The sequence below is a fragment of the Nerophis ophidion genome, linkage group LG03, assembly GCF_033978795.1.
Source record: "Nerophis ophidion isolate RoL-2023_Sa linkage group LG03, RoL_Noph_v1.0, whole genome shotgun sequence".
NCBI lineage: Eukaryota > Metazoa > Chordata > Actinopteri > Syngnathiformes > Syngnathidae > Nerophis > Nerophis ophidion.
The window spans coordinates 47,700,807-47,716,475 of record NC_084613.1 but is presented as its reverse complement, the minus strand read 5'-3'; the positions used below and the strand labels follow the sequence as shown (position 1 = coordinate 47,716,475).

Sequence of the window (15,669 nt, the reverse complement as noted above, 5' to 3'; positions counted from 1 at the left end):
CGGGCTGCGAGCGATTTACTAAGGTCCTGGGTTCGATTCCCAGGCTCGGGGCCTTTCTGTGTGGCGTTTGCATGTTCGTGATTGCTAGGGTTTCCTCCTTATGTCACGGTTGGTAGAGTGCCGTGCCAGCAACTTGAGGGTTCCAGGTTTCATCTCAGCTTCTACCATCCCGATCAGTGCCGTTGTGTCCTTGGGCAAGACACTTTACCCACCTGCTCCCAGTGCCAACCGCATTGGTTTAAATGAAACTTAGATATTTGGTTTCACTATGTAAAGCGCTTTGAGTCACTAGAGAAAAGCGCTATATATACAGAGGTGGGTAGTAACGCGCTACATTTACTCCGTTACATCTACTTGAGTAACTTTTGGGATAAATTGTACTTCTAAGAGTAGTTTTTATGCAACATACTTTTACTTTTACTTGAGTATATTTATAGAGAAGAAACGCTACTTTTACTCCGCTCCATTCATGTACATTCAGCTCGTTACTCGCTACTTTTTTTTTTTATCGATCTATTAATGTTTGTTTTGGTTTTTCAAAGTAGGATACGCATGCCTGCGTTTCACCAATCACATGCAGTCACTGGTGACGTTGGACCAATCAAACAGAGCCAGGCGGTCACGTGACCGTCACACGTCGAATCCGACTTAAAAACGTTGAAAAACTTATTGGGGTGTTACCATTTAGTGGTCAATTGTTCGAAATATGTACTGTACTAATAAAAGTTTCAATCAATCAATCAAAAGTGTAAAGGAAAAAAGACACTTTTTATTTCAACCGTACTTCCTGTCAAAAACCTAAAGGCTGATCGCACAGTTCCTGTCTTCACAATAAAAGTGCCGCTCCATAGCGCCTGCGCTAACAAAATAAGAGTCTCCGAAAGCCAGCGCAAACAAGCTACGAAGCTACAGAGTTTGCCGCCAATGTATTTATTGTAAAGTGTGTAAAAACGAATATAGAAGCTGGACAAATAAGATGCCAAAAACCAACGACTTTCCTGTAGTATTAGACAGAAAGGTAGAACTTTTTTCTCCTCCATTTGAAAACGTGGACGTTTTCAGCACTACTGTCTGATTCCAATCAATGCATGTCATCAGAATCAGGTAATACACCAACTTATATTCTTGACTTCATGAAAGATAGGAATCTATGTGTTAAACATGCATGTATATTCATTAAAACACCTTTAACATGTAAAAAAAAGGCAAAATAAATATAAATTATATACCGTATATATATATAATATATATATATATATATATATATATATATATATATATATATATATATATATATATATATATATATATATATATATATATATATATCCATCCATCCATCCATTTCCTACCGCTTATTTCCTTTTGAGGTCGCAGGAGGCGCTGGCATCTATCTCAGCTACAATCGGGCGGAAGGCGGGGTACACCCTGGACATATTAATATATATGATATGTGTGTGTATATATATGATATGTGTGTGTATATGTATATATGAGGTAGATCACCCCGACTTGGTCATTTATTAAATAATTGATTGACGTTGAAAAACTTATTGGGGTGTTACCATTTAGTAGTCAATTGTACGGAATATGTACTGTACTGTGCAATCTACTAATACAAGTTTCAGTCAATCAATTAATGAATGCCTACTGAGCCTATGGTGCTGTTAAGTTATTGTGGCTCAATTTGCCTTTTTTTTTTTTAATGTATTATTATTTAATATATATTATTGTTTTAGTTGCTTAAGAGATATTCCTGGCTCTGAATTTGCTCATTGCTATTTTTATGTTTTTGTGCATTATTTATTTGTTGCCGTAATCAGGTTACTCATCAGTTACTCAGTACTTGAGTAGTTTTTTCACAACATACTTTTTACTTTTACTCAAGTAAATATTTGGGTGACTACTCCTTACTTGAGTAATAAATCTCTAAAGTAACAGTACTCTTACTTGAGTACAGTTTTTGGCTACTCTACCCACCTCTGTATATATATATAATTCACTTCACTTCACTCCGGGTACTCCGGCTTCCTCCCACCTCCAAAGACGTGCACCTGGGGATAGGTTGATTGGCAACACTAAATTGGCCCTAGTGTGTGAATGTGAGTGTGAATGTTGTCTGTTTATCTGTGTTGGCCCTGCGATGAGGTAGCTACTTGTCCGGGGTGTACCCCGCCTTCCGCCCAATTGTAGCTGAGATAGGCACCAGCGCCCCCCACAACCCAAAAGGGAATAGGGCTGTAGGTAATGGATGGATGGATGGATATGTAAAGCGCTTTGAGTCACTAGAGAAAAGCGCTATATAAATATAATTCACTCAACTTCACTCTGGGTACTCCGCCTTCCTCTCACCGCCAAAGACATGCACCTGGGGATAGGTTGATTGGCAACACTAAATTGGCCCTAGTGTGTGAATGTGAGTGCGAATGTTATTCGTCTATCTGTGTTGGTCCTGCTATGAGGTGGCCTTTTGCCTGAGTGCAGTTGACCCCGAAAGGGAGAAGCGGTAAAAAATAGATGGATAGGCGACCTAGGGAGAGACAAGCGGTAGGAAATTGATGGATGGATGAATGGATATATGGGGAATCACCACGGAGACATTCTCATTTACCTTCTTGTTATCATGTTCCAACCCATGCACTAACCCTTTTTTGGGCCATTTAGATGCAGCCCTGCAGTCCATCTACATTGAGACCACAATTTTTTTTTTTACTGCCAAACGTGCGTTTATTGGTGAGAGGCTGCACTTACTATGCTCAAGATGAAAGAAAATGCAGACTTGAATACATTGCGTATAGAGGCCCACAATGCTGTGCTACGCCCCTGTTTGTCTACACATGCATCCATCCACTTTTTAGGGTTACAATTAACAGAAAATAAAAAATAATAAATGATAAAATGAACTGGAAATCTAATTTAGGTAATCAATCCATATTCTCTACTGCTCTGTGGTATTACCATATCTACAATAGAATAGAACACTTTTTTGTCATCAACCATGAGAACAGGAATAAATTACAGGTGACTACTCTGTTAGGTCTGAGTTGTTGTGTAGAAATATGGGCAAAAAATGACAAAAGTATGGTTTATTCACTAACCGTATTACTGTTAGATGATTACATAATGTTAGATACAGAGAGAACTTTATTTATTAAATCAAAAAGATTGGAATTCAATGATTTGGTGCTTTTGAACTGCAAAAAGTCAGTGTTCAAAAACAAGAAAAAAAAAATTAAAAATTAGGGGTATTTTACTTGAACTAAAGAAAATTATCTGCCAATAGAACAAGAAAATTCGGCTTGTCAAGACTTTCCATAACAAGTAAAATTAGCTAACAGCAATGAACCCAAAATACCTTAAATAAGTATATTCTCACTAATAACAAGTACACTTTTCTTGGTAGAAAAACAAATGAGACCTTTTTGCTCAATATGTTCAAAAATATTCTTAAATTAAGTAAATGCTAGTGCCATTATCTTGACATAATGACACACGCTCGGCATCATGATTTTTTTTTATGCTTGAACTAAGAAATGATTACTTTGAAAAAGTAGTTTTATATTTGTGAGTGTTGATGACACAGCTTTGCAACAGTTGATATTCTAGTTTCAAGCATGTTTTATTTAATATAAGTCATCAAATCTCAGCAACAAGCTGTAATATCTTACTGAGATAATTTAGGACCAAAACCCTTAAAACAAGTAAAACAGCCTAACTCTGAGGCGGTATAGCTCGGTTGCTAGAGCGGCCGTGCCAGCAACTTGAGGGTTTCAGGTTCGAATCCCCGCTTGCACCATCTTAGTCACTGCCGTTGTGTCCTTTGGCAAGAAATTTTACCCACCTGCTCCCAGTGCCACCTACACTAGTTTTAAATGTAACTTAGATGTTGGGTTTCACAATGTAAAAGCGCTTTGAGTTACTTGAGAAAAGCGCTATATAAATATAATTCACTTCACAAACATAAAATCTGCTTAGTGAGGAGAATTATCTTATCAGACAGAAAATAAGCAAATATCACCCTTATTTGAAGAATTTAATTTTACTTAGATTTCAGTTTTTGCAATGCAAAATTATGTTCAATGCAAACTACACCCTGCTACCCAAGCATGTACAAAAATTATTCTCAATAAAAGAGGAAAAATCTGACCTAAAACATTTGTATGCACGTACAACACTTAATAGAATTTGTATATCCATCCATCCATTTTTTACTGCTTGTTCCTGTTGGGGTCCATCCATCTATCCATCATCTTCCGCTTATCCGAGGTCAGGTCGCGGGGGCAGCAGCCTAAGCAGGGAAGCCCAGACTTCACTCTCCCCAGCCACTTCGTCCAGCTCTTACCGGGGGATCCCGAGGCGTTCCCAGGCCAGCCGGGAGACATAGTCTTCCCAACGTGTCCTGGGACTTCCCCGTGGCCTCCTACTGGTTGAACGTGCCCTAAACACCTCCCTAGGGAGGCGTTCGAGTGGCATCCTGACCAGATGCCCGAGCCACCTCATCTGGCTCCTCTCGATGTGGAGGAGCAGTGTCTTTACTTTGAGTTCCTCCCGGATGGCAGAGCTTCTCACCCTATCTCTAAGGGAGAGCCCCACCACCCGGCGGAGGAAACTCATTTCGGCCGCTTGTACCCGTGATCTTATCCTTTCGGTCATGACCCAAAGTTCATGACCATAGGTGAGGCTGGGAACGTAGATCGACCGGTAAATTGTTGGGGTCACTGGACCCTATCCCAGCTGCACTTGACCTGAAGGCAGGGTTCATCTTTGACAAGTCGCTAGCCCATAAAAGGGCTAAACACAGATGAACAAACAACTAGTCTCACTCACATTAAAGGACCGATTTCGTGTTGCCAATCAGCCTATCCCCAGGTGCATGTCTCGGAGTGGGAAAAAGCTGGGGTCGTCGGCGAGAACCAGCGCAGTCACATGAAGAACATGCACACTTCGAGCTTGGGACTCAAACCCAGCACCTTCTAGCTGTGAGTCACAAGTGCTAACCAATGTCACGCCATGCTGCCCCTTTTGTACTGTATATCAGTATGTGGAATTAAATTGAAGAATAAAGTAGGCAACAAAGTTTAAGAAACTGTTCAAACTAAAAGGATGTAGAAAGTACAAAGAAGATGAATCCTGATATACCTCCTGAACCGTACTGTCCATGTCATTATTGATATCATAGCTTATATCAACTATTATCTTATTAGAGCTGTTGTATTAATCATTCATTTTATTAACATTGTCTTACAAACTGAGAACAGGAAGTGAATAAATAATCGCTATAAAGTGGAAAAGGGGTATGATTAAATAAGCTCTGTTTCTTCCTAATCCTTTTTGAACATGTTGTAATGACACAAGAGCGTACGCCCCACACCAAAAGGCTGTGTTGCCTGTGCTATTGTTTTGTTTTTACTGACAAATACACCAGATGGTGTCATTGTACTCCAAAGTTTGACCCCATAAGTCAGAGTGACTTGAACATTTTCACACAGCTTAATGGGCTCTGCAAAACACCCATTTTAACTTTAGGAGGTTAAACCGAATCAGCACAAAATTTGGTACACCTTTTCAGAGGATGGAAAAGCTTAATATCGGTTGGAAAAACATGGCTACTGCCAAACGATCTAATTTGTCCAATATTTACATGGAGTGTCCAACAATAACACAATATTAACAATGTAAAAATACCAACCATACAACAACAACACAATAGATATTTGTGAGCTTGGACATAGACTAAAAGTGAAAAATATCTATCTTGTCATGCTAGTATCAATTAAATCCTTGTAGGACCCTGATGCTTTCGATGATTTACTAGTTCCACTTACCCTGAGTACAAAGTTACACTTGTTTAGCATGCAGTGAATACGACACATTTGTGTAAAATACTCACAAGGGATAATCATAAATCAAACTTGCATGCTGTGCCTCTCTGGAATGCAGCTTTGATAGCTGTCATCACACTGTTTACTAGTTTTACTCTATCAAAAATGTAAAAAAAATCTAATAACATTACAATGAGTAACTAATTAAAGCTTATACATTTTTAGTGATGCCAGCCTTACAGTTGTGGATAGGCCCAAGTTTTCACTGATCCTATCACAGCATGATTAATATGTACAGTATATGTTGGTTCTGAGGGTGTCACGGCGCTTGCGCAATCCCACTTATCTTTTGCTGCAAGCGCCGGGACATGCCCCTGCTCGCTCTTCCCGCATCGCGGCCACGCACCTGCACAGCTTCTTCAGTCGGCAATCAACGTGCCTGGGTCTGATGAGGGCAGAAGGAATAAAGACCAGTGGACCCGAAAATCCAGTGCCGGAACATAGTTCACTCTCCGTAGTAGGCATCCCGTCCCTGGCTTCCCTCCGCGTACTTACCCTCTCTTTGCTTTCCCTGTGCCCGTGTCTTATGTCTTCTGTGTTTCCCGCAGTGTTCCCTTTGTTTCCCGTGATCAAGCTGTGTGCCTCGACTTCCCACCTGAATCTGGGCTGCCTCCCTCGATCCTCGACCCCCGCCTGGACACGGACTGCCTTCTCACCTTACCCCTTTATTCTGATGAAGGATTCATCCAGCACTATATAAAACAAACTCTGGTAACATTCACATTGTTGACTCTACACATTGTCTTGCACCATACACTTAAAGCAGTGGTTCTTAACCTGGGTTCGATCGAACCCTAGGGGTTTGGTGAGTCGGCCTCAGGGGTCCGGCGGAGGTTAAAACACACCCGACTCATCGTGTAAATAAAAACTTCTCCCTATCGGCGTATTACTGATAAGGCAACAGCTGACTGATTTGCAGGTGTGTAATTTGTTGTGAGTTTATGCACTGTGTTGGTTTTCTTGTTTGAACAAGGTGATGTTCATGCACGGTTCATTTTGTGCAACAGTAACAAAAACATGGTAACACTTTTGTATGGGGAACATATTCACCATTAATTAGTTGCTTATTAACACACAAATTAGTAACATATTGGCTCTTAACTAAAGGATAAACGGGTTGTACTTGAATAGTGCTTTTCTACCTTCAAGTTACTCAAAGCGCTTTGACACTACTTCCACATTTACCCATTCACACACACATTAACGCACTGATGGAGGGAGCTGCCATGCAAGGCCAGCACCCATCAGGAGCAAGGGTGAAGTGTCTTGCTCAAGGACACAACGGACGTGACGAGGTTGGTACTAGGTGGGGATTGAACCAGGGACCCTCGGGTTGAGCACGGCCACTCTTCCACTGCGCCACGCCGTCCCAACTAGTCATTGTTAAGTACTTATTGATGCCTTATTCGGCATGGCCCTATTATAACTCTAACCCTAACCAAATAACTCTAAGTTAAGTCTTTAATACTTAGAATATGTTCCCCTAGTGTCCAAATAACTCTAAATTAAGTCTGTCTTACTTAGAATATGTTCCCCATACTAAAGTGTTACCAAAAACGTATAACTTTGTTTTGAATTAAAAAAAATAATAATAATTATTTTTCACTAAAGAAGGGTTTGGTGAATGCGCAAATGAAATTGGTGGGGTTCGGTACCTCCAACAAGGTTAAGAACCACTGACTTAGAGTAACATACACACACCCACCTATTCATCAGTATCTTTAAACCTATTGTACTGATCCCTGCTGTTGTGAGGGATCAGATAGCTATTAATCAGCCATTAATCAGCCTATTTTAAATATTCTTAAGCCCCCCTAAATAATTTGGCTTTATATATATATATTTTTTATTCTTCTTTTTTTTTTACAAATACTTGCCGAAATATTCATTTAAAAGTGGCCCGAAAAAGAGTTTAAAATAAACAATCATATAACCTGTCATTATTCACTCAGTTTCGCCTCACTTCATAGGTAAGGAGCGCTACTGCCTACTGGCGCTGACGAGACGAGACGCGCGGCCGCCATCTTGGAGTGGTGAGCCACTCCCCTCAGTGCAATTCTTTTGGCAGGAGCAATGAACTGTCAGTGCATTTTCTCTCACTGAATACCACTGATTTTTTTTGTCATACGTGTAACTATGATAAAGGACACATGTTTTGGCGTGTTCATAGTTTGCTTAACAGTAACAGAAAATTCTTATATGGTATAAATGACCAGACGTCCAAGATGAAAACTGGGAATATAATCCCAGAGAAGGGAAAAAAACGGTCAGCTATTTTTAAATTGAAGAAACAATATGATTAGGTTATATATACATGTGTATATCCTACATAAACAAGGTATGAATATACTAGAAAGCTATATATCTTACGGACCAATAGACTGTATCTCTGTTGCTGCAACAGCAGAGAGTTTATTCTGTCTTGGCACTTTGTATTGATATTTTCTATTACATTCTTCCCATAAACGATCATGTTTACAGTGATTGTTTTATATGTATTTTTCATGTATGTTGCTTTGGATGAAAGTGTCTGCCGAATACTTAAACATATATAGACACCTGAAAGTCTTTATATCAGCTAAAACCACCAATCTGTTTCACTGGATTCAGAATAAAACCAAAGTCTGCTTTACCCAACAAAGTTAGTATCTGAATATTGTTACTTGAAGACTTATTCCTGGTTACAGTTATACTGTTAAGAGAGTATTGTCTTATGTTTTGCTTAATATGAGAATGCCTCATAATCAGTGGTGGCTGGGGGATTTTGTTTCAAGTGGGGCTGAAAGTTTGTAAACCAAATACCTGTTGGGGCGTCATCCTCCCCCAGAAGATTTCTTTGTAATTTTCACATACAAATATGGAAGATCTTTGCTCCTTTTCAACTCTGTGGTCAAGCTGCACACAATCTTGTGTCTGCAATTGTAAATAATTTAGTTTTTAAGTTGTGTGTTTCTTGTAGAATATATATAAAGTAGTATACATTAGCCTATTGTTAAAATAATGAAAAAAAAATCATTAAAAATATATTTGTTTTATTACATTGATTTGTTACATTAATAACTGTTGTATTATAATAGGATGGCTTGTTAAACATTTCATAGGATTTTCAGAGGGAGGAAAATCCAAGACATTTAATATAAAATGTATCCATCCATCCATTTTCTAACGCTTATTCCCTTTAGGGTCGCGGGGGGCGCTGGTGCCTATCTCAGCTACAATCGGGCGGAAGGCATTGTACATCCTGGACAAGTTGCACCTCATTGCAGGGCCAACACAGATATACAGACAACATTCCCACTCACATTTACACACTAGGGACCATTTAGTGTTGCCAATCAACCTATCTCCAGGTGCATGTCTTTGGAAGTGGGAGGAAGCCGGAGTACCCGGAGGGAACCCACGCAGTCACGGGGAGGACATGCAAACTCCACACAGAAAGATCCCAAGCCCGGGATTGAACCCTGACAACTCAGGACCTTCGTATTGTGAGGCAGACGCACTAACCCCTCTTCCACCGTGAAGCCCATAGAAAATGTAAAATGAATAAATACATAAAGAGAAAAATAAAAAAAAATGTTTTAAACCCATCGTCCCGTGCATTTTTTTTTTTTTACCGTCCCCGGGACGACAGGACCTAGTTAATGTCAAGCCCTTGAAGTTACATTTTATTGTTTGCATTATTTGTTTCAGCATTGCACTTTGAGGATGGTCCCTCAGCTTTTTGACAGCTTTGGCTCTTTTTCAGATCAGCAGATGGACTCTAAGACTTTCTTACAGTATACATAAACGTTTCTCACTTCTATTCAGACTTCCATATATATTTAATTTCCTTAACCGACTGAAATAATAATAATAACAAAGAATAATCTGTAAGACTTTGTTAGCCGTTTGTGAAGTTTTGTACTCGTGCACTACGTTCGCTCACATCCTGTTCATCTCCTGGGGGCTAAGCCCCCCCTGTCCTTAAAAGCTAGTGACGCCCCTGGTGACATGTACACTACACTCACTGGTGCACTTGAATTATTGAGAACTTCGAGCAGCTCACCTTTCCTAGTACACAAATTCATTCATCTGACATTATGCTACATAGAATTGTACTGTTAAAGATCAGGGACATATCAGGTCATTAGTTTACCAGACTGTGAATAAAAGCAGAATAAACTTGATTAACATAGCTAGTGTGGTCTTTTTCAAAAGGCATTTGGACAGGTAAAATGTTCATTTTTATGGTATAGTTTATTTAAAAATATATTCTGAACGGACATAAATCTCATTATAATCTCTGACGTCAGAGTTGGTGCAGCAACTTCCGGTTTCTACGTCAGTGGTTTCGTAGGAAGTCATGACTCATATTCTGACTCACGTAGGAATCCACGCCACGATTTGAGTTGAAACAACCATTCATTGATTAGTACAACAATAACTTAGATATGAGACGATTACATATTTTAAACAACACACGCGTTGTTTAAAATACGCCTACGCTTTTGATATAGATGGGCTTTTACTGCCACCTTTTGGATTGAGGTGAGAAGTGCACGTGTCACATGCCATTGAAAAGACATTTTGATGTGATCGCTGTCAATATGTTGCATCATATGTTAAATGATACATTTTTTAAAATACTGGTCAATTTTCTATATGTAATGAATATGCATGTATATCTAAGTCAGTACAATTCAACGGTCAATGTATAAAAGATTTGGGACAATTGATGATACAGCTTGCCTTGGGGAGGATATCCTACAAAGCATTATATTAAACGGTAAATGGGTTATACTTGTATAGCGCTTTTCTACCTTCAAGGTACTCAAAGCACAATATTTTCACATTCACCCATTCACACACACACATTCACACACGGATGCATGGCGGGAGCTGCCATGCAAGGCCCTAACCACAAACCACCAGGACTAAGGGTGAAGTGTCTTGCTCAAGGACACAAAGGACGTGACTAGGTTGGTAGAAGGTGGGGATGGAACTAGGAACTCTCAGGTTGCTGGCACAACCACTCTCCCAACTGCGCCACGCCGTCCCGAAATAAAATAAATAAATTAATAAATACAGCTGAGATAGGCTCCCGTACGGGACAAGCGGTAGGAAATGGATGGATGGATGGACGTTTAATGAATAAATAGGTGTATACCGTAATAAAAAACTGTACATACCCTAGTGTATTTAATAATGTACTACATTACATTACTTATAAAACATTTTAATGGTGTGTCTCTGCTTTTTTCAGGGATTCTCAATGGAATATGTTTTTTTAGTTGGGAAAGGGCATGTTCACCACTGTGCTACATCATCTTTTAACAACACTCAATAAACGTTTGGGATCTGAGGAAACTAATTGTTGAAGCTTTGAAAGTGGAATTCTTTCTCATTCTTGTTTTATGTAGAGCTTTAGTCGTTCAACAGTCCAGGGTCTCCGCTGTCGTATTTTACGCTTCATAATGCGCCACACATTTTCGATGGGAGACAGGTCTGGACTACAGTCGAGCCAGGAAAGTACCCGCACTCTTTTACTACGAAGCCACGCTGTTGTAACACGTGGGTTGGCATTGTCTTGCTGAAAAAAGCAGGGGCGTACATGATAACGTTGCTTGGATGACAACATATGTTGCTCCAAAACCTGTATGGACCTTTCAGCATTAATGGTGCCTTCACAGATGTGTAAGTAACCCATGCCTTGGGCACTAATACACCCCCATACCATCACAGATGCTGGCTTTTGAACTTTGCACCTATAATAATCAGGATGGTTATTTTCCTATTTGTTCCAGAGGACACCACGTCCACAGTTTTCAAATATAATTTGAAACGTGGGCTCGTCAGACCACAGAACACATTTCCACTTTGCATCAGTCCATCTTAGATGAGCTCGGGCCCAGCGAAGCGAGCGGCGTTCCTTGTTGTTGTTGATAAATGGGTTTTGCTATGCATTGCATAGTTTTAACTTGCACTTACAGATGTAACAACCAACTTTAGTTACTGACTGTGGTTTTATGAAGTGTTCCTGAGCCCATGTGGTGATATCCTTTACACACTGATGTTGTTTTTTGATGCAGTACAACCTGAGGGATCAAAGGTCCGTAATATTATCGCTTACGTGCAGTGATTTCTCCAGATTCTCTGAACCTTTTGATGATATTATGGACCGTAGATGGTAAAATCCCTTAATTCCTTGCAATAGCTCGTTGAGAAATGTTTTTTTAAACTGTTCGACAATTTGCTTACAAAGTGGTGACCCTCACCCAATCCTTGTTTGTGAATTACTAAGCATTTCATGCAAGCTGCTTTTATACCCAATCATGGCACCCAACTGTTCCCAATTAGTCTGCACACCTGTGGGATGTTCCAAATAAGTGTTTGATGAGCATTCCTCAACTTTATCAGTATTTATTGTCACCTTTCCCAACTTCTTTGTCCCGTGTTGCTGGCATCAAATTCTAAAGTTAATGATTATTTGCAAAAAAAAAAAAAAAAGGTTTATCAGTTTGAACCTCAAATATGTTGTCTTTGTAGCATATTCAACTGAATATGGGATGAAAATGATTTGCAAATCATTGTATTCCGTTTATATTTACATCTAACACAATTTCTCAACTCATATGGAAACAGGGTTTGTATGAGAATCACTGTCTTCGCTTTGTGTTATGTGTAACAAAGGAAATTATAGTGTAATATCGAATTTAACCCCCTTGAAATATTTGATAAATGTTTATCATTATTATTTACTAATTATATTATTATTCGGCTTACTAATATTTGTATTATTCTGGGATCGGCTCCAGCACTCCCGCGACCCCGAAAATGACAAGCAGTAGAAAATGGATGTATGGATGGATTCTGCCAACCAAAACTTGAAAACTTACCATATCTTGCAAAAAGACCATATATAGTAAGCCATTTTCTTTTTCAGCTCCCATTTTTCAGGGGATTTGGGCCGGGTCCATTTTTTGAATTTTGTTTTTGTGTGTAATGTATTAATCCGGCATATGTTTATTTTGTCTTTTTGTTGTTGTTTTTTTTTTGTCGTCGGCCAATAGAAAAACTTGCTGCCGGCTGCAAATGCCCCAAGACTGCTCTTTGGACACCCCAGTGGTGTAACAGGATTAAAGTGTTAATTTCAAATCTACTTTTTTGTTTTAAATTGAAATATATTTAGAGTACATACTTGTTGAAATACGCAATATAAGGTTATAAAATTGAAATTATTCTTTTTAATGTTGAAATCTAGTTTTTGAAGCAACAAATCACATTTTTCAAGTGTTCCGTGTATTTGAAATCCATATTTTTAAAAATGGTTGTTTCATTATGCGCCCTGTGGTGAGGTAGCGACTTGTCCAGGATGTACCCCGCCCTCCGCCCGATTGTAGCTGAGATAGGCACCAGCGCCCCCCTCGGCCCCAAAGGGAATAAGCGGTAGAAATGGATGGATGGATGTTTCATTATGCAATCGGTTTCTGCTTACGTCATTTTAAAGTCAATTTTATGACCCATTTACGGGGTAAAAACAGTTCACCGAATCGGATCCGGCCCCTTAAAATGTACAGTATTTTATCCCGTTTTGTTGGAAAAATACAATGTTTATTCGGCCAATTCAAAAACAATGGTGAATGTAAATACGTCCTTAGCATTGAGTGTTATTGAGTGACTGTGGGACGACAAGTTGTTGTTAGAGACAGGCAGGTAGCCGCCATTAAAAGAAAGAAAGCGAAGAAGGGGAAAGGCACGTAAGAAGAGAAGAAGGAAGGGAGTGGCAAATGTTGACTTCCTGTCTTCCGCAGGTGAGCGAGTGGGTCATTGCTGTTGTCGTCACACTCTTTCTCGCGATCAAACTTCTCTACTGAGTCCTTCACTCTTCAAGGTCGGAACAATTAGGACGATTCATTTTGTTTCCCTTTTTGTTTTATAAATGAGAACGTAAAACCAAATCTGTGTTCACCTACGCGGACTGGACTCTCCGGAAGACATTTTCTTCTAGCTAATTATTGACCCTATCTTTTCTTACAGGCGTCGATTTGATTTTAAATCTTTCAAAAGGACTTTTAGTGGCCATTTAATTATGGCTCCACTACCGCCGTGGTTGCTGCTGCTGCTAGTCGGATTTTTGGGGTGCGTTTCCAGCCAGGAGATCGGTGAGAAGTGTTTGGAGAAATTCAAAAAAGGTCGGGAAGATTTTGTTCTGGATTTAGATGAGTCTGTAAACGACGGGGCCACTTTCATTTCGTCCCCCAAACTGGCCCGCGCGAAGGACTGTGTCGTGGCCTGCTGCAAGGAGCCCAAGTGCAATGTGGCCTTAATGCAAGGAGATGCTGAGGAGGGCTCCATCAACTCCTGCTTTCTCTTCGACTGCCTCTACAAGAAGAAATATGCATGTCGCTTCGTCAGGAAGAAGGGCTACTTCAACTTCATCCAGGAGTCCGTCTATGAAAGCTACCTGGAGTTTGATGTCCCACCAAGTAAGAACTATGCTGTGTTCATCTTATAAATATACTTTGTTATTGCACCTTTTTAAGCTATTGTCTTTCTGTGAAGAACTGAAATATGGCATTATATGAGTGACATATATCATCCATCCATTTTCTACTGCTTGTCCCTGACATATATCATTCAACATCAATATGAAGCGCATGCATCCATCTTCTTCCGCTTATCTGAGGTCGGGTCACGGGGGCAGCAGCCTAAGCAGGGAAAGCCAGACTTCCCTCTCCCCAGCCACTTTGCCCAGCTCTTCCTGGGGGATCCCGAGGCGTTCCCATGCCAGCCGGGAGACATAGTCTTCCCAACGTGTCCTCAGTCTTACCCGTGGCCTCCTACTGGTTGAACATGCCCTAAACAACTCTTTCGAGAGGCGTTCAGGTGGCATCCTGACCAGATGCCCGAGCCACCTCATCTGGCTCCCCTCGATGTGGAGCGGTGATACGTTGAGCTCCTACCGGATGGTAGAGCTTCTCACCCCATCTCTAAGAGAGAGAGCCTCGCCACCCGGAGGAGGAAACTAATTTTGGCCGCTTGTACCCGTCATCTTGTCCTTCCGGTCATAACCCAAAGCTCATGACCATAGGCAATATGAAGCCAGTGCTCCTTATTTGATTGATTTTACATTCGTCTTCATCGGGGCCTTTTAACTGGAAGCGTGGGATTGACACCATACCAGACCCAAAGTGTGGTTCAAAACTCGGCAGACAAAAAAATTTGCAGCAAATTCCTAAAAACACAAAAGTGCTCTTGATATGTAGAGCAGTGTTTTTCAACCACTGTGCCGCGGCACACCAGTGTGCCGTGCGAGATTATGTAATTTCACCTATTTGGGGTAAAAAATATTTTTTACAAACCCGTAATTATAGTCTGCAAATGATGTGTTGTTGTTGAGTGGTTGGTCGTTGCTGTCTTGAGCTCGGCAGAGTAACCGTGTAATACTCTTTCATATCAGTACCTAATTGCTTTGTAGATGTCAGAAACAGCGGGAGGCAGTGTGCAGGTAAAAAGGTGTTTAATGCTTAAACCAAAAATAAACAAAATGTAAGTGCCCCTATGAAAAGGAATTGGAGCTTAAGGAAGGCTATGCAGAACGAAACTAAAACTGAACTGGCTACTAAGTAAAGAAAAACAGAATGCTGGACGACAGCAAAGACCTACTGTGGAGCAAAGATGGCGTCCACAATGTACATCCAAACATGACATGACAATCGACAATATCCCCACGAAGAAGGATTAAAAACTAAGTAAATGCGGGAAATATTGCTCAAGGGAAGACATGAAACTGCTACAGGAAAATACC

At 40.2% G+C, this 15,669-nt stretch overlaps 1 protein-coding gene and 1 long non-coding RNA gene across 2 annotated transcripts in view; both read left to right on the top strand.

Moving 5' to 3' along the window:
* Positions 1-6,208: 6,208 nt before the first annotated feature.
* LOC133548774 (uncharacterized) lies at positions 6,209-9,465 on the top strand. The gene is made up of 4 exons (XR_009805952.1): positions 6,209-6,339; positions 6,431-6,593; positions 7,853-7,915; positions 9,065-9,465. It is a non-coding gene; the product is annotated as an uncharacterized LOC133548774 (long non-coding RNA).
* A 4,180-nt stretch (positions 9,466-13,645) lies between these two features.
* spint1a (serine peptidase inhibitor, Kunitz type 1 a) overlaps positions 13,646-15,669 on the top strand; it is a 30,986-nt gene continuing 28,962 nt past the window's right edge. Inside the window, exons 1-2 of the mRNA XM_061895427.1 lie at positions 13,646-13,752; positions 13,899-14,347. Coding sequence (XP_061751411.1) covers positions 13,951-14,347 — 397 coding nt within the window. The 5' untranslated portion in view covers positions 13,646-13,752; positions 13,899-13,950. The remainder of the gene's footprint in view (positions 13,753-13,898; positions 14,348-15,669) is intronic.